Here is a 20001-nt window from a genome sequence, read left to right on the forward strand (position 1 = left end):
ACTGTATGATTTAAGTAATTAATTTGCATGACATAAGTATTTGATACATCAGAAAAGCAGAACTTAATATTTGGTACAGAAACCTTTGTTTGCAATTACAGAGATAAAATATAGTAAATATGAACAGTAAATATGCCATTTAGCAGACGCTTTTATCCAAAGCGACTTACAGTCATGTGTGCATACATTCTACGTATGGGTGGTCCCGGGAATCGAACCCACTACCCTGGCGTTACAAGCGCCATGCTCTACCAACTGAGCTACAGAAGGATCATACGTTTCCTGTAGTTCTTGACCAGGTTTGCACACACTGCAGCAGGGATTTTGGCGCACTCCTCCATACAGACCTTCTCCAGATCCTTCAGGTTTCGGGGCTGTCGCTGGGCAATACGGACTTTCAGCCCCCTCCAAAGATTTTCTATTGGGTTCAGGTCTGGAGACTGGCTAGGCCACTCCAGGACCTTGAGATGCTTCTTACAGAGCCACTCCTTAGGTGCCCTGGCTGTGTGTTTCAGGTCATTGTCATGCTGGAAGACCCAGCCACAACCCATCTTCAATGCTCTTACTGAGGGAAGGAGGTTGTTGGCCAAGATCTTGCGATACATGGCCCCATCCATCCTCCCCTCAATATGGTGCAGTCGTCCTGTCCCCTTTGCAGAAAAGCATCCCCAAAGAATGATGTTTCCACCTCCATGCTTCAGTTGGGATGTTGTTCTTGGGGTTGTACTCATCCTTCTTCCGCCAAACACGGTGAGTGGAGTGGAAACCAAAAAGCTTTATTTTTGTCTCATCAGACCACATGACCTTCTCCCATTCCTCCTCTGTATCATCTAGATGGTCATTGGCAAACTTCAGACAGGGCTGGACATTGCGTGCGCTGCAGGAACTTAATCCATGACGGCGCAGTGGGTTACTAATGGTTCTCTTTGAGACTGTGGTCCCAGCTCTCTTCAGGTCATTGACCAGGTCCTGCCGTGTAGTTCTGGGCAGATCCCTCACCTTCCTCATGATCATTGATGCCCCACGAGGTGAGATCTTGCATGGAGCCCCAGACCGAGGGTGATTGACCGTCATCTTGAACTTCTTCCATTTTCTAATAATTGCGCCAACAGTTGTTGCCTTCTCACCAAGCTGCTTGCCTATTGTCCTGTAGCCCATCCCAGCCTTGTGCAGGTCTACAATTTTACCCCCAATGTCTTTACACAGCTCTCTGGTCTTGGCCATTGTGGAGATGTTGAAGTCTGTTTGATTGAGTGTGTGGACAGGTGTCTTTTATCCAGGTAACGAGTTCAAACAGGTGCAGTTAATACATCTAATGAGTGGAGAACAGGAGGGATTCTTAAAGAAAAACCAACAGGTCTGTGAGAGACGGAATTCTTACTGGTTAGTAGGTGGTTAGTAGTACTTATGTCATGCAATAAAATGCAAATGAATTACTTAAAAATCATACAATGTGATTGTCTGGATTTTTGTTTTAGATTATGTCTCTCACAGTTGAAGTGCACCTATGATAAAAAATTACAGACCTCTACATGCTTTGTAAGTAGGAAACACTGCCGATTTTGCAGGTTATCAAATACTTGTTCTCCCCACTGTATATATTGATATAATAACCATCATATAAAAATAAATGTAGAGTCATGCAATGATGTGTGGTCTTCCCACTATGACTCGTTGGGAAAGTATGCAGTTTATTAGGCTACAGATGAAATAAATTATGATGACTTTCACAGTGTGGTCAAAGTGCAAAATGATGATGCAGGTGCTTCTACACCTGCATTGCTTGCTGTTTGGGGTTTCCGGCTGGGTTTCTGTACAGCACTTTGTGACATCAACTGATGTAAAAAGGGCTTTACAAATACATTTGCATGATTGATGAGTGATTGATGAGTTTGATGCTCCTTTCCAATAAATATCAAGGGTCTTATTCTGATGACATGATCATTAATGCTTGGCTGCCGTTTGACAAATAACAATATAATCACACTCTTGTATCCATAATAATCTTATTTTGTATGTTATATGTGCGCAGTTGGCTAGAGCGCACATGCCAATACCAGTGGGCACACTTGCTATATAACGCAACAACAAAAAAAAGTGAGAACCATTAGTAGAGTTTAAAATGCGATGGAAACCCATTTAACTTGTCTTTTTTATTCATCACATGGGAATTTAACCGCAAATGGTATGTTTATGTGCCATACATCATCATGCACCTGCGACAAGTCAGTCAATTTGATGCAAACATATCTAAAGTATCCCTTAACCATTTAACATTTCAGCTTCAATGGTGGGTAGTGACGTCCCAAAGATCCCGGATTGCAAGGACCTTGCACACGGCGTAACATGAATAATCAAAACTTCCTGCTAAATAGTGGTCGAACAGACAAAGCGGTGTGGATTCAGTACGAAGATATTCGACTAAAGCAAAAATACATTTACACCAATGGTAAGGTTAAGTTTGACAAACTCCAATGTAGACCCACGGGCGATAACGATTTCTAACTTTGGAAGGGAAGTTCCAACACGTTGCGGTAATACTCCGTTAGCTAGCATAGCATCATGAGAGCGTTGGCTAGCTAGCTAAAAACAATGCAGTTTGCTATGCGCTAGCTAACGCGTTCTAGTTAGCTATGTTCCCGGTACTCAGCTAATTGCAATATATAAAACCATATCTATAGATTTTCAATTCCTCCTAGTTTGCTAAAATGAAAAGTCCGTTGGATAAGTAACGTAGTAATTTGGCTAACTTAGCTAGACATCGTATTTGCTAGCAATAACTGGACTTCACCTTCACAAGCTGTCCTTCACTCTACAAATAGAATGTTCTAGTAAGCGTGCCATCGCTAGCAACACTTAATCGTGTATACAGTTCCTGGATAAAGATGAATAGAAATTAGGAACCAGTGTTGGATTCAGTGTGGAGCAGTTGACGTTAGCACACCTGTTTTGGGCATGCTAATTACTTATTAGTACCCCCCACTCACTTGTATATAATTTAACTTGGATTTGCCTTGGAGGCAAAATTGGCTAGCTATTTTACTATCATCTGCACGCTTATCATTCAAAACGTATTGAAATGACAGTCTAAAGTCAGCCTCAGACACCCACCACCATAGCTGCCGTTAGCAAGGCTAGTATTTACACACTAAAAGCAGCTACCACCAGATGTCATAATTATCTTGTAAAAAAACGGAATAGTCCGCAGGAAGCCTGAAGATAATTACATTTAAATGTATTCTGCCTGTTGTCCGTAGTGTTGGTCCTTATGCAGGGGGATTGAGAAAAACAAATTAAACGGACATTCCAAACGTGGGTCTATTGTAGACCCACTTCCTCTCTGCTTACCTACCTAGCTATATCTGGGGAAGAGTAGCTTGGGTAGTCTAATATACTACACCTCATGTCAAAATCCTACACGTGCGCCATACCTGCCTGCACACGTAAAAGCAAGAACTTGTGTGGGACTTTTATTTTGACATGTCCATGAGATAACAGTTAACAGAAACTGCTGGGTCTACAACAGACTCACGTTTGTTCCATTTAGATGTTTTTTCTCAAATTGCCTCGACCGAGTACGTTAATTACATTTTCCGGCGGACTAATTTTTTTTGTAAGCTAACGTTATTTCACAGGAACGCTACTAGTAACGTTAGTGTGTAAATACTAGTTGTTAAAATCAGATAGCTACCGTCACCACAGATAATGGCATGCTGCCAGCTTGTCATTGGCTTTTGCCTGCGTTAGCTAGCTACTACTATGAAGGTCAAAGTTTATAATTGAGTAGCTTTTAATTCAAATAATTTAATTGAAACCATAGCAGGATGTTATCGAGATCCAGCTAGACAGTAGATTATTTGTTATCAATAGTCCACTCGTCAGAAAGAAGCAAGAACAGAATCCAAAGGTACATCAGTTTTCAATGGGCTGGTTTCCTTGACACAGATTTAGCCTGGTCCTGAACTAAAAGCATGCTGAGCTTGCTTTTTTTTTGGTCCATGACTAGTTTTAGGTCCAGGCCTAATCTGTTTCTGGGAAACGGGCCCTATATGTTATGTTTAATATGAATCAAGTCCAGCTCAATGAGCAACGTTATTCATAAAAAATGTATACAGTGCTTTCAGAAAGTATTCCTATGCCTTGACATATTCAAAAATGTGTTGTTACAGCCTGAATTCAACATGGGTTGAATATTTTCTCTTTCACCCATTTACACACAATAACGTGTCTTTAGAAATGTTTGTAAATGTATTGAAAATATCTAATTTACATAAATATTCACACCCCTGAGTCAATACATGTTAGAATCACGTTTGGCAGTGATTACAGCTGTAAGTCTTTCTAGGTAAACTTCTGAGCTTTACATTCTTGGATTGTACAGTATTTGCACATTATTCTTTAACAAATTCTTCAAACTCTGAAGTTGGTTGTTGATCATCGCTAGACGGCCAATATTTTTTTTAAGTCTTGCCATAGATTTTAAGACTATGTCGTATCTTTACTATCATTAGATTGAAGACTTAGTTTTTATCAAAGATTCTCTGTAATTAGTATTATGCGATCAAACTGATTAATCATGTAACCGTAATTAACTAGGAAGTCGGGGCACCAAGGAAAATATTCAGATTACAAAGTTATCATTTCCTAAAATAACTTTTCAGATATTTTCATATCTGATCCATAGTCTTCTGATGAATGAATTATTTACTTTTCCTCACGTTAGTCTTAATCCAATAAATTGTTGGTTAACTGCACGAACCCAGTCTTCACTATGAGTCATCCATACATCAATTCTCTTAAATCATATATTTATTACTAAGTAATTCACAGAAATGCATAAACAAACAAACAAGGTAAATATGTTTTCAAGAAATGATAGGGGAATGTGTCCTAGTGGGCTAAAACGACATCGTGGCTTGGTGGACAAAAGGGGGAGCCAGCTGAGAAGTCACTACAGAGTGATAATTATAACAATTGAAATGCTAATCCTTTGCTCACTCGGGAACAATTGCAATCAATACATATTTACGCTCAGTGTGTCGTCTTGATCACAGTTGAAAAGTTTGTTTCTGTTGGAGAGTTTCGTCCTCTCGCTCTCTAGTTCAGATTGACATTCATTCATTTGTTATAGAATGGATGTTTCGGTGGTTGTCGTTCTTCGCGTTCAATGATGCCGAATTCCTAGCTTCAGACTAGTAATTAATATCAAAGACTTGTTCTTATTCTGTTGGTATCGATAGTCTAAGAGTTTAACCACGCAGTATGGTTAAAAGATTCAGCAATGGTCTGCAACCTTTGTACTCCCGTGATTGAGAGAAACATTGTCTGGTAATAATTTCTCAAGGTTGGGTTTTATTCGGAATTGCAGAAAAGGGGCTGTCCCAGGATGCCTGACCCTAACTGGGCTTAGGGGCGGTCCTCTGATTTAGTTCTCAAAAGGGAATTGGAGTTTCCTTCATTAAACAGTCCAGCACAGTTGGTAGAGCATGGCGCTTGTAACGCCAGGGTAGTGGGTTCGATTCCCGGGACCACCCATACGTAGAATGTATGCACACATGACTGTAAGTCGCTTTGGATAAAAGCGTCTGCTAAATGGCATATATATATATATATAACATCACATTGTAAAATTGTGTAAACAGTATCATACTCACTCATTCATCTTATACAACAATTAGATGTAAACCTCATATCTGAGGCTATTATATAAACAGTGTTATGGTAATGTGGCCACACCGTCTCCCATGAGCTTCCACAAGTTGTAACAAACGGACCAGTTCGTAGCTGGATTCTTCACCGATCTTTTATACCTTTTCCGGAACATGAAATTAGTTCGGACCTCAAGTTCTGTGAGGTGGAAGAAATTCCTTTGTTCTCTCTGAAAATTCACTCTCTTATACTGTGTGGCCATGAGGCAGGGTCTTCTCCTCTGGAATTTACGACCTTCCTCTGACCACAGCAGCCTAGTTGAAGGAGGCAGGGAGAGGGGGATGTGGCTTGCTGTACCCAAAGAGGGCAACGTCATTACAACTATTTAAGAAAAAAAATTGTAACTAGGCCACTCAGGAACATTCAACGTTGTCTTGGTAAGCAACTCCATTGTAGATTTAGCCTTGTTTTAGGTTATTGTCCTGCTGAATGGTGAATTTGTCTCATAGTATCTGGTGGAAAGCAGACTGAACCACGTTTTCCTCTAGGATTTTGCCTGTGCTTAGCTTTTTTTAATTTTTTCATCTTAAACTCCCAAATCCTTGCCAATGACAAGCATACCCATAACATGATGCAGCCGCCACCATGCTTGAAAGTATGAAGAGTGGTTCTCGTGATGTATCGAATTTACCCCAAACATAACACTTTGTAATCAGGACATAAATGTAATTTCTTTGCCATACTTTTTTCATGTTTACTTTGGTTCCTTATTGCAAACAGAATGCAGAATTTATTTATATTTTTTTCTGTACAGGCTTCCATTTCACTTTGTAATTTAAGTTAGTATTGTGGAGTAACTACAATATTGTTGATCCATCCTCAGTTTTTTCCTATCACAGCACTTTTAAACTCTGTTTTAAAGTCACCATTGGTCTCATGGTGAAATCCTTGTCGTTTCCTTCCTCTTAGGCAACTGAGAGGAAAGACACCTGTATTTTTGTAGTGACTGGATTGATTGATACACCATTCAACGTGTAATTATTAACTTCACCATGCTCAAAGGGTTATTCAATGTTCAACTCCCTGGTCTTTGTGGTTGCATCAGTTTGCAATTCACAGCTCCACTGAGGGACCATACAGAGATGAGTTAAACACTATTACACACAGTGATAGTGAACTTATTTATGCTTGCCATAACAAAGGGGTAAAATACTTGTAGACATTTCAGCTTTTTATTTCTAATTAATTTGTAAAAATTCCTAATCATAATTCCACTTTGACATTATGGTTTATTGTGTGTAGGCCAGTGACACAAAACGTAGAAAACGTCAAGGGGTGTGAATACTTTCTGAAAGCACTGTAGGGCCGGTTTTCCTGGACAAAGGTTAAGTCAAATCAGCACAGTGCTCCTGTAAATGTCACAATGTCTTATTAGAGGAGGCAATAATAACAGTAAGATCATCATACACACAATGTTTGCTTATCAAGACAATACTCATAGGCAGCACAGAGACATCCCAATTTTAATAGTTACATTTTCATTGTTGGACATAAGACTAAAAACACCAGGGAAAAAATGTATTTTAACTTGAGAAATCTGAGCCCAAGTATCATATACAAATGTAAGCAAAGCTTGAAATTATTTTCTTTTAGCCCAACATTTGTATTTGTAATTATGTTCTTGCCCCGTGACTATCCGCTCAACAAAGAAATCCACCCACAGCTGAATCTAGTTAATGATATCTGAAGTAGACTACAGTATAGCCTATTTAAAAATAATAATAAATAAATAAATAAAGATTCATACCTCAGTGTCTGTGGAGCAGGTAAAAGCATACTACAGTGCCTGTGTGTGTTGTGATTCAGCTGGCTAGAAGTTTAATGACGGTTCTGAGAACTGGAAACACCATAGGGTAACATCAGCTGATCACTGTGTACAGTACAGCAGGTTACCTATGTCGACAGCAGGTGCCGTGAGTAGCTCGAGCTTTTGTATGGTTGTCAGGACAACCGAGATTGCATTGGGTTCACAATAGTCTCACAAGCCAGATCTTAACACTGTATTAGATTATAAAGGCCAGATTCATAATATGCCTATATTCAATAGAAAATGCCAGGGCTGTTTGCAAATCTTTAAACCATCAGATTAAATTCGTATTTAACATTTTAGAAGTTTACACTGCACTGCGAATGACAGGGATATTTTTTACTTTTTTAGTCAAAGGTGCTCTCATTTGAATTCTTCAGCTTTGCCTTTTGATCTTAGTACTACTGGGCAGTTCTAGCATTATGGATGTTACATTTGCATGCAATATCACAACTTTACTGTCTCATAATGCACAATATAAAATGTAACTTTTAATGTGTGTCTATAGTACCCCTTGGGGGGAGTGTATAGTGCATTCAGAAAGTATTCAGACCCCTTGACTTTTTCTACATTTTGTTATGTTACAGCCTTATTTTAGGGTTGCAAAGTGTCTGAAACTTTACAGTAAATTTCCAGAATTTCTCCATGGGAAGTTAAGCTTATAACAGTGCATTTTTTTTGTGGGATGCACAAGGCAATTCTAGGTCTTGTGGCATATTTTGGTTAAACTATCCCCAATTCAATGGAATTGCAACCCTATGCATGCACAGTGCATTCTTCCATCACGTGTACAGCTGATGCTCAAGATCTTGCACACTAATGAGATGCTATTGAGCCCACACTACTACACTGTCTGGGCCAAGGACTACATGCTTTCTGGTAAGTTTTGATTACAATACTGGGTGGGGTGAATATATTTTGTATGACGTACATTATTTTTTTTGTTAACTAGGAAATAGTAGCCTACAGCAAAGTGTGTTTTAAATAATTTCTAACTTGTTTACAATTTCTTCTAGTTAGTTTTTGCTACCATGTGGGTTTTAGCTTGCTTGAGCCTGCTCACTGAGTGTTAAGTCACCTGTTACCATGTTTCATTTTAAAACATGTATCTTACAAAAGCTGTTTTAAACTATTTATCTTAACATGGAATTGTATTTTGTAACTCTTTTTTTTCTCTTTTTCTAATCTTTACAGGGAAATGCCACGGGCACTATCTGATGTATGGAGACATTTCACTGTAGCTAATGTAGAAGGAATAGCTGTATAAATGTGAAAATACTTTGCCAAATCCTATGTGAAGAATGCAACAAAAGTGCAGAATCATCTGGCCAAGTGCATAAAGTTCCCTCACCGCTCACAACAAGCAACCTCTGACAAAAGTCCCTCTACCTCTATCCGAGGTGAAAATAATGATTCAGACACCTTATCGATAGCAACAGCTCATGGTCCTCCTGGAATCAGGAGTTTTTTTATTCAATGGAGGAACGTAGTCAGAGAAATGCTGATATGAATGTCTTGCTCGAGTTGTATATGCAACTGGTTCACCTCTGATGCTCACAGGCAATGTGTATTGGAAGAGATTTCTGAATGTTCTTCAACCAGCATGCACCCTCCAACCAGACATGCTTTATCTTACTCATTTGCTGGATGTTCAAGTGAAGGTCAAGCAAATCATAGAGAAAGCAGACTGTATTGGAATCATCTCTGATGGGTGGTCGAATGTTCGTGGGCACTGAACAATTAACTACATCTCCACCCCTCAACCAGTATTCTACAAGGGCACAGACACGCCGGTCTCTACATTGCAGATGAGCTGAAGGCAGTCATCAATGACCTTGGACCATAGAAGGTATTTGCACTGGTGACAGACAATGCTGCTAACATGAAGGCTGCTTGGTCTGAAGTGGAGGAGACCTACCCTCATGTCACACCCATTGGCTGTGCTGCTCATGCATTGAATCTGCTCCTCAAGGACACCATGGCACTGAAAACAATAGAAACACTACAAGAGAGACAAGGACATGGTTAGGTATGTGAAGGGTCATCAAGTTATAGCAGCAATCTACCTCACCAAGCTTAGTGAGAAGAATAAGAGTATCACATTGGATTTGCCCAGCAACACCTGTTGGGTTGGTGTTGTCATCATGTTTTACAGTCTCCTGGAGGGGAAGGAGTCTCTGCAAGAAATGACCATATCACAATCTGCCGATATGGACAGCCCCATCAAGAGGATCCTCCAGGATGATGTATTTTGGGGGAGAGTGGTAAGCAGCCTGAAACCTATAGCAGTAGCCATTGCACGGATTGAGGGAGACGATGCCATCCTGTCTGATGTTCAAACTCTGCTTGCAGATGTAAAAGAAGAAATCCGTACTGCCCTGCCCACTTCACTGTTGCTCCAAGCAGAGGAAACTGCAGTTCTGAAATGCATCAAAAAGCATGAACGCTTCTGCCTGAAGCCCATACACGCTGCAGCGTACATGTTGAACCCCAAGTATGCTGGCAAGTGCATCCAGTCTGGTTCAGAGATCAAGGCCTATGGTGTCATCACTACCATGTCTCTCCACCTTGGCCTGGATGAGGGCAAGGTTCTCGGCAGTCTTACGAGGTACACTTCCAAGCAAGGGCTTTGGGATGGAGATGGAATATGCCACCTGATGGAAGGGACTTTGTGGATCAGAGACTCTTTCGCCTGTTGCCTCCATCATCCTCCAAATCCCACTGATATCAGCCGCCTCAGAGCACAACTGGTCCACACCAGAGCACACAACAGGCTGACCAATACAAGGGTTGAAAAATTGGTGGCCATCCAGGGAAATTTGAGGCTTTTTGAGCCTGACAACAAGCCATCCTCCACAAGGTTGGAAAGTCATAGTGAAGATGAGGCCTCAGTCTGATGTTTAAGAGTTTGACATTGAGGAAGTCTAGAAGACATGGACGCCTGAGAGGAAGACAACAAGCTTTAGTTTCTAGACTATTAGTTTATGTTGAAATGTATGTATGTTGAAAATGGTTTTGAGAGATGCGATGAATCATTGGGGATTGTTCAATATTGTTCAGTGAAATCATCCCATGTGAAGAGTCAACTCATTTAAAGGTTAAATTTGTAACTAAATCGATTTTTTTGGGGAAGGATTTAATAATTTGCAGGATTTAATCATTTGCAATGGTCTACTTAGGTTTATGTTTCTGTCTCCATATGATATTGTAAATATTTTTTTAAAGCATTTACATTTAAATGGTGTTAATATTAATTTGCATATATTCCCATTAATTCCCATGGAAAGTTTCCACCTCTGAATATTCCCAAAAATGTGCAATCCTAGCCTTATTAAATTGCCCTCCCCCCTCAATTTACACACACTACCCCATAAGGACAAAGCAAAAGCAAGTTTTTAGAAATGTTTCCACTTGTTGCATTTTTTTACCCCCATTTTTCTCCCCAATTTCGATCTTCTCATCGCTGCAACTCCCGAACGGGCTCAGGAGGCAAATGTCGGGTCATGCGTCCTCCAAAACATGACCTGCCAAACCGATCTTCTTAACACCTGCCTGCTTAACCCGGATGCTAGCACCAATGTGTCGGAGAAAACAGTTCAACTGATGACTGAGGTGCGCCCGGCCCGCCACAAGGTGTTGCTAGAGAGCGATGAGCCAAGTAAAGTCCCCCTGACCAAACCTTCCCTTAACCTGGACGACACTGGGCCAATTGTGAGCCGCCCTATGGGACTCCCAATCACGGCCGGTTGTGATACAGCCTGGGATTGAACCCGGGTCTGTAGTGACGCCTGTAGTGATGCTAGAGCATGCAATAGAGGCGTCACTGCAATATCACAACTTAGATCACTGCGCCACTCGGGAGGAAAATGTGTGTATATATATATATATATATACACACACACATCTCTCTCTGAAATGTCACATTTACATAAGTATTCAGAACTTTACCTTTGGCAGTGATTACAGCCTTGATTATTCTTGGGTATGATGCTGCAGCTTGGCACATCTGTATTTGGAGTTTTCCCCATTCTTCTCTTCAGATTATCTCAAACTATGTCAGGTTGGATGGGGGACTTCGCTACACAACTATTTTCAGGTCTCTCCAAAGATGTTCAAGTCCGGGCTCTGGCTGGGCCACTCAAGGACACTGACACTTGTCCCGAAGCCACTCCTGCGCTGTGTGCCAAGGGTTGTTGTCCTACGCTCAGTCAGAGGTCCTGAGCGTAGGGATGGTGCCAGGTTTCCTCCAGACGTGTAGCTTGGAATTCAGGTCAAAGAGTTCAGTCTTGGTTTCATCAGACCAGAGAATCTTGTTTCTCATGGTCTGGGAGTCTTTAGGTGCCTTTTGGCACACACCAAGTGTGGTGTCATGTGGCTTCTGTCTGGCCACTCTACCATAAAGGCCTGATTGGTGGAGTGCTACAGAGATGTTTTTCCTTCTTTCGCCGTTTTGAATCCAAAATAGGTGACCTACGTGATTCGTGTAGATCCGATGAGATAAGTTTGGGGGTGGGGGGGCTTTGGATGACTACTGGCTGTAAGCGAACGAGTGATGTGTGTTTGGAGATTTTCAGCAAAACACAGTTCCTCAAAGTTGTAATGCGTTAGTTGCTTACTGGACCCCGTCAATCTGTGTGAATATTAACTAGCTATCAAACTAACCACTATCTGTTCACTAATGTTTTCCCTCTACAGTATGTGGTTAATTTTCAGAATGAGAGAATTAGTTGAAAATGAGGCATTGCTTGTTAAACAAGTGGATTCAGGGATCAAGTGTAGCTGGAGCTGGGCCTGGTTTAACCTGGATGCCACTATAGAGGTGAAAGGAACACCACACACTTTCCCCCTTTCTCACTTTTGCTGGCACATTGTAGAACAGATGTCCACAGGCAGAAAGTGTACATTGTAATAATGTGCAGTGTAGCCCAAAGATATTGCTTTTGTTGTGTTGAACTTGACAGTAACACGTGTGAGTGAGAGGGGGGATTATTTATTTTTTTACTCAGTGAATGTTATTTTTGCACACATGTAGGCTTGTGCACTTAATCGATGTATATAGTGGCCACTATAATAGAGCAAAAATAGAATGCCTGTTTCATTCTATTTCTACTTGAGATGTCCTTTTCCCCAAGTGCAATATTTATGTGTGTGGTCACAAGCATTCTATTATAAAGGCTGTCGTGGCTAACAGCAATATTAGTGTATTGTTTTTTTTTTTACTCAAGACGTCAGTGTCATTTGCAGTAAAGACGAGACGACAAATAACATTGGATTGCTTTCTTTACATTATTTTAGCTGTGAGTTAGGTTCACGTCAACCACTCTTACACCCAAGCTGATCATGTAGGTCATTTTCTTTGTTTTAATTAGTTAACCTGCATTTTCTCCTAAGCAGGGATTTTTTTTGTATGTTTCAGTGGGGGGAGGGAAAGTGTCACCTTTTTGGGCCCTTCTTACCAGTTGGCATCCCTGATGCAAGGCACCACAACCTAAATAGTTTTGTTCTTCTCGTTTTGATATATCCAAATGAACCTTAACCAATAGAAGGTAAACACCAGGGTTCCCCAACATGTGGGGTGAATTTGGTTATGGTTTTATTTCAAACCCAAAATTTTCTGAGCAATTAAAAAAATAAACATTTAATTGTTGGACATAAGACTGTGAAAACAACATACGTGCAGTGCAGTGTCCACTTACACCCTTAGCTCTTGCCCCTTCCTTTTCACAAATATGCACTTCAGTAATCTTCCATCACCCAGGATTTCTCTGCATATCACATAACTTCTTATCAGTCAGGAGAGGCCTTGAGTTATAGGGAGTACACATTACTGCAGGCCACTAAATAATTACTTCTCATACACAAAGAGCTTGAATTTATCATTGAAATTGATAAGGATATATAAAATAATTGAAATGAATCTCTAAGGATATATAAAGACAATTATTCATACTAAGAATGCTATAAAACTGATTTATAATCTAACACAAATATTTAAAAAAAAAAAATTGTATTATAATTTTTCTGATACTGTTTGCATACAAAATATGCAAATGATACAAGTACTAATCCACTTTTCAGGACACTGGATGAAATCCGTATGTTTTGGGTCACTTTAATTAGAAAAATACACTCCCAGGACTATTTTAAAAGATTGTTGATTGAAAGAGAAGTGTTTATCTGAAATTAAGAACAGTACTGCTACATATGAGAAATACATTTTAGTGTGAATTTTCTAAGTGTATCTTAGCTAAAACACATTTTCAATGTCAACAATTGCTTCAGTAAAAGTCTGAAAAATAAATCTCAGAACAAGTGCACACAATGTGGTGAATGCAGAAACTTCTGAAGCTATGAGCCATCAATATCAACACTTAGATGTTATGGATATCAATGCTGAAAATGGATGGGCCTACTGACAATGAAAAGAGAAACTAATTGTAGAATATATGAACTTGACAAAAGCTTTACAGAGAAAGTTGCAAGATGATCTGACGTAAGCTGCATGGTGTACAAAAATGGTTCCTAAAAAATATGTAGTGGTCCGTTTTACTAGGAAGAGTTGTGTAAATGTTTTTGGGACACGTGCCTCGATTTATGTCTATAATTCAGGTGGCTGGCATCCTGTTCATGTGCACGGTTTTCTTTAACAAGTGTCTGATAAATTAGGTCAGGTGGGAAATTCTAAAATACTATTTTCTCCCTTCTCTTCCCGCAAATGCCAGTTAGATCAGGGCTCTATGGCCAGGGCACACCGAGAGGAGGCTAAAGGGGGCGGCCGGTGGCTGAAAATTAGGTTAGATCTTATCCAGTGGACCACCTATTGATACGACAGCTTGCACCTGAACACCTAATGCCGCTCATATAATCCGCAGAGAATACATTTCCTCAAATGTAGGCTAGGTCATGTAAGGAGGCACGCTCCCCTTAATCCAACTGTAAACACCGGAGTGGTGGGGCCACGGTGCACGTGCCTCACCTGCCGCTCCCCTGCGGTAGATTAGGCCGACCGTGCATCACTTCTTCCCCAGTAGGCGACATCACGCCTCACTGTTGATCAACTCCTACAATAGTAGGGTGGGCGGGGGGCACCCGGAGATGCGTCAGGGGGGAGGGGATCATAGCTGGCTACTTAAACCAGTGGTCCTGTCCACTCACCCTGGGCATACCGTGTTTGTGTGAAGCAGTGTCCGGACAGCCTCCCCAGACGAAGAGAGTGAAGATATGTCAGGAGGACGTGGCTCAGCAGACATGGATGACTTGCAGGACCTGCCTGAACTGCCGGTGAGTTGAGTCTCAAGACATTCATCTTAAAGGAGTGGCTCACCGATTTTTGAATGTTACATTTGTTTATTTTGCGTCTCTGCGGGATTTTCTATTGATTCCCTGGGTCATTTCATGTTTTTTCATGGGTATCTGAGTTATTGGTGTTCAAGCAGGCAGAAATCCTGCCGGTATGACGTAGCACCGTGATAAAGTCTCACTACACTGAAAGATAATAGGAATATCACTTTTGGATCAAGAAAACATCTATCATACATGTCAGATTTCAATACAGGCCAATGTCATAACTCGGGAGGATATCTCCTCGAATGAGCCTTTGATCATATTTTTACTACATTCCTACCTCAAGAAAGGTGTAATTTAACTGAGGGTCTAGCACATTTTTCCAATTAGTCTGCCTCTTCAGTCCAGTGCGCATTGCATGGTGCTGTTGCCAGAGATATTATAGAAAGGAGATAGGAATCCAATGATTGAAGGAATATGTCGAAACGTGCCTATTTTCCTCAAGTACGTAATGTCACGATTCCAAATCTATACAGTACTACAGATAGCAAGTTAATTCTCACATCTCGGAAAAGATTTGTAATCTACTTCTTGTTGACAGAATTTGTGGCAATGTTGGGTTTTTGAGTAGATTTCCCTTTAACATCACTTCACAACTTGCAAGACACTAAAGTTGACAATACCTGATTGACTGTCGTAATTTGTTTCTAAGTGTTTTAAGACTTAAAGAACGGTTAACATGTCATTCATGTGTGTTTTACTTTCACAGATCAAGAAGGCAAGGCATGAGCTCAACGTTGGACTGGATAAAGAGCCACGGTCAGTTTGTTTATTTCTAACATGCTTTTTAACATGGCCCATTTTTGTCTCTAGAAAGCCACTTCGGATGAATGAGATCTATGTTCTGATAATAGGTGACTGAAAGAGCAGACATTTGAGAGGGTCTGTCAGCTTTTTCAGCATTCTCACATATACTAGAAGATCATTTTGTGATTGTTTCCTGTTGTGGGTTGTACAGTGGTGTTTGTTCTTATTAATGGCCTCTCAAAGATTCTATATGGTGGCTAGACTGATAAATGTATTACTGACTAGTTTGATGGTTCAGTTTTACTTTTCTCTCATTAGCACAGGTAGTGCTGTCGGTGGGTAGTAAATAGGCTTGTGATATTTGGTAAATGGATGTTGTTTTTTTAGGGGATTGGGTGGTGATGAGCAGAGCCCCCCTACTCTCTTGGGCTCAGGAGATCAGGACGACTCCTTCTCCTCCTTGTCTAATGCCCAGCTTGATGGAGGTGAGTTGAATAAATGAAAACCTGAGAAATAAATGGCTCTCAAAAAAATGCTCATCTATTGCAGGGCCTAAAACATACTTTTTTTTATCCACCAGCCCCTGTGGCAGGTAGATTACGAAGTCTACCAGCAACTCACAAAATGGATGACCGTGATTTGCTCAATTTAATTAAATTTTTGTTGACCTGAGTCTTTTAACCAAAATATCAGAGACGAAATGTTCAGCTGCCCCTATAAGAGTCCTGAGTGCGAGTGACTTGGGATCTGACTAGGGCGTCTCTTCGTTATTGGTTGAAGCAGCAGACTCAAACTAACGTTGAAAAACAACCGACCTTGTGAAAAAGTGTAAATAGCCAAGAAACACGAGGCCAAAGTCTCACTTTGTGGACGTTAAAGTAAATTAGACCAACTTTTATTGCTGTGCACAGTGCCTCAAAATGAATCTATCAGCACTGCACTTCACTGGCAGGCAGTGGTGTTGCTGCGTGAGGTGGGATATAGGATTCCTATTTCTTTGTGCGATTAGCTATGAAACAAAACAGCAGACATACTTTGAAAATAGCTACTGCCCAATTTTTCTAACTCACACGTGCTCATTAGAGGTCGACTGCTTATGATTTTTTTTTACGCCGATACCAATTTTATTGGCGGACCAAATAAAAAAGCTGATTTTTCTATATATATTTGTAATAATGACAATTACAACAATACTGAATGAACCATGAACACTTTTATTTCAACTTAATATAATACATAAAGAATATAAATTTAGTCTCAAATAAATAATGAAATGTGTTCAATTTGGTTTAAATAATGCCGAAACGGTGTTGGAAAAGTAAGTAAAAGTGCAATATGTTCCATGTAAAAAAGCTAAAATTCTGAGCACGAAACTTAAACATGAGAACTTATGAAAGCTGGTGGTTCCTTTTAACATGAGTCTTCAATATTCACAGTTAAGAAGTTTTAGGTTGTAGTTATTACAGGACTATTTCTCTCTATACCATTTGTATTTCATATACCTTTGACTATTGGATGTTCTTATAGGTAGTTGACTATTGCCAGCCAAATCTCAGAAGGTGATAGGCTTGAAGTCGGCCCTGTGTCTCAATCATTTCTAAGAGCTGCTGGCAAATGCATTAAAGTGCTGTTTGAATGCATGCTTACGAGCCTGCTGCTGCCTACCACAGCTCAGTCAGACTGCTCTATCAAATATCAAATCATAGACTTGATTATAATATAATAAACACACAGAAATACGAGCCTTGGGTCATTAATATGGTCAAATCCAGAAACTATCATTTCGAAAACGAAAAGTTTATTCTTTCAAGGAAATACGCAACCGTTCCGTATTTTATCGAACGGGCGGCAACCCTAAGTCTAGATATTGCTGTTACATTGCACAACCTTCAAGTCATGTCATAATTATGTAAAATTCTGGCTAATTAATTACGGTCTTTGTTAGGAGGAAATTGTCTTCACACAGTTCGCAATGAGCCAGGCAGCCCAACTGCTGCATATACCCTGACTCTGCTTGCAATGAACACAAGAGAAGTGACACAATTTCCCTAGTTAATATTGCCTGCTAACATGAATTTATTTTAATTACATATGCAGGTTTAACAAAATATACGTGTGTATTGATTTTAAGAAAGGTATTGATGTTAATGGTTAGGTACATTTGTGCAACGATTGTGCTTTTTTTCGCGAATCCGCTTTTGTTAAATCATCACCCGTTGGGCGAAGTTGAAATAGGCTGTGCTTCGATGATAAATTAACAGGCACCGCATTGATTATATGCAACGCAGAACAAGATAGTTAACCTAGTAATATCATCAACCATGTGTAGTTAACTAGTGATTGTGAAGATTGATTGTTTTTTATAAGCTAAGTTTAATGCTAACTAGCAACTTACCTTTGCTTCTTGTAGCCACAAGGTCCTTTTGACGCTGCACACGCGTAACAGGTGGTCAGCCTGCCACGCAGTCTCCTCGTAGATTGCAATGTAATCGGCCATAATCGGCGTCCAAAAAGGCTGATTACCGATTTGTTATGAACATGAAATCGGCCCTAATTAATCAGTCAACCACTAGTGCTCATACTTGACTTTTGAATATTTTCACATTTGCGAATGGACTGCTCTCACTGTAGAGCCCTGCAAATTGACCACCCGCCAAAGTAGCTGGTGAAATAGACATTCTTACCCGCAAATACCTAAATCTACCCACATTTGGTAGGTGTTCATTTTATGCCCTGATCTATTGTTTATTTATCCGTTATTTTACCAGGTAAGTTGACTTGAGAAAACGTTCTCATTTGCAGCAACGATGAATGAGCCAGTGATGAATGAGCCAATTGTAAATTGGAGATTATTAGGTGACCGTGATGGTTTGAGGGCCAGATTGGGAATTTAGACAGGACACCGTGTTTAACACCCCTACTCTTACGATGAGTGCCATGGGATCTTTAATGACCCCAGAGAGTCAGGACACCCATTTAACGTCCAATCTGAAAGACTGCACCCTACACAGGGCAGTGTCCCCAATCACTTGGGATATTTTTTTAGACCAGAGGGAAGAGTGCCTCCTACTGGCCCTCCAACACCACTTCCAGCAGCATCTGGTCTCCCATCCTGGAACTGCCCAGGACCAACCCTGCTAGCCAGCAGTGATATGCAGGGTGGTATGCTGCTGGCATGTGTGTGGGCATATAAGGAATAGATGGAACTTGTAGATGGTGTTAGTGAACATAAGTGGTAGTTCACTCATCGGTGTCGATGGTTGACTGTTGTCTTTTTGATTTCAGGGTGCAGGGACCAGTCTGGTTCAGACAGAGGAGGAGCAGGGCCTCAGGCTTGTGACGAGTCCATGAACCCCTACACAAACACTGGTATGAGCACAACATCCTACACAGGGTTTCCCAAACTCTGTCCTGGGGACCCCAAGGGGTGCACCTTTTGGGTTTTGCCCTAGCACTACACAGCTGATTTCAAATCCTCAAGCTTTGATTATTTGAATCAGCTGTGTAGTGCTAGGGCAAAACCCAAAAGGTGGCAACCGCTGCCGTGCACATGCCGGTTCGAGCACAACACTCCTTGGGTCTACACAAGCTTTTCATTTGTCATAGTGAGACCATGTTTTGTAAAACGTGTTTAAGCTGAGGCTTGCCTACCATTGTTCATGTTTTTCCAGCGGTGACCTGCAAAGAGCTCACCATGACAACAGCCTCTGAATATAACTCCCACATCTACCATGGAAGCAGGTGAGTAATTGTCTGCTGTCATAGGTTATTCAGTGTTTTCTGGTCCTGGAGACCCAAAGGGGTGCATATTATTTTTAAATGGCTAGCACTAACACACCGGATTAAAAAAAAACTAATCTTAGGCTTGATAAGGAGTTGATTTGTTAAGTCAAGTGTGTTAGGGATAGGACAAAAATGTGTACATCTTTGGGTTCCCAGGACCAGGATTGGGAGACACTGGGTTACTTGTATGTTGGGACTTGCATGACAGTTCAATTCAAACTTTATTGTTCCCACAGGGAAATGCTTTGTGCAGCCAGAAGTAATCAGTGTGTGATGACTTCTAGTTCTACTGTATAAATGTTAATGTAAGAATATGTCTGTGGAAACTCTAGACATTAAAAAGTTCTGGTCAGGACCCATATTTATCAAGCGTCTCAAAGTAGAAGTGCTGATCTAGGATCTGGTCCCCCCTGTCCATAATAATCTGAACTATTATGATCTAAAATGTCAAACTGATCCTAGATTAGCAATATTTATCTGAGACACTTGATAAATGGGGGCCCAGGACCATATTCTCAATGCATCTCAGGGTATGAGTTCTGCTCTAGAATCAGTTTGGCTTTTTAAATCATCATGCATCAGATTACATGGACAGGGCGGACCTGATCCTA

General features: G+C 40.6%; 1 protein-coding gene across 1 annotated transcript in view; it reads left to right on the forward strand.

Annotated features, from left to right (window-relative positions):
• The first annotated feature begins 2160 nt into the window (after positions 1-2160).
• Positions 2161-20001, forward strand: part of LOC118397996 (eyes absent homolog 3-like) — a 28590-nt gene continuing 10749 nt past the window's right edge. The window contains exons 1-6 of the mRNA XM_052470076.1: positions 2161-2185; positions 14701-14797; positions 15570-15619; positions 15995-16092; positions 18893-18976; positions 19279-19348. Of these exons, the coding sequence (XP_052326036.1) occupies positions 14738-14797; positions 15570-15619; positions 15995-16092; positions 18893-18976; positions 19279-19348 (362 nt within the window). The 5' untranslated portion in view covers positions 2161-2185; positions 14701-14737. The remainder of the gene's footprint in view (positions 2186-14700; positions 14798-15569; positions 15620-15994; positions 16093-18892; positions 18977-19278; positions 19349-20001) is intronic.

This window comes from Oncorhynchus keta, chromosome 19 (genome assembly GCF_023373465.1).
Source record: "Oncorhynchus keta strain PuntledgeMale-10-30-2019 chromosome 19, Oket_V2, whole genome shotgun sequence".
Taxonomy (NCBI): Eukaryota; Metazoa; Chordata; class Actinopteri; order Salmoniformes; family Salmonidae; genus Oncorhynchus; species Oncorhynchus keta.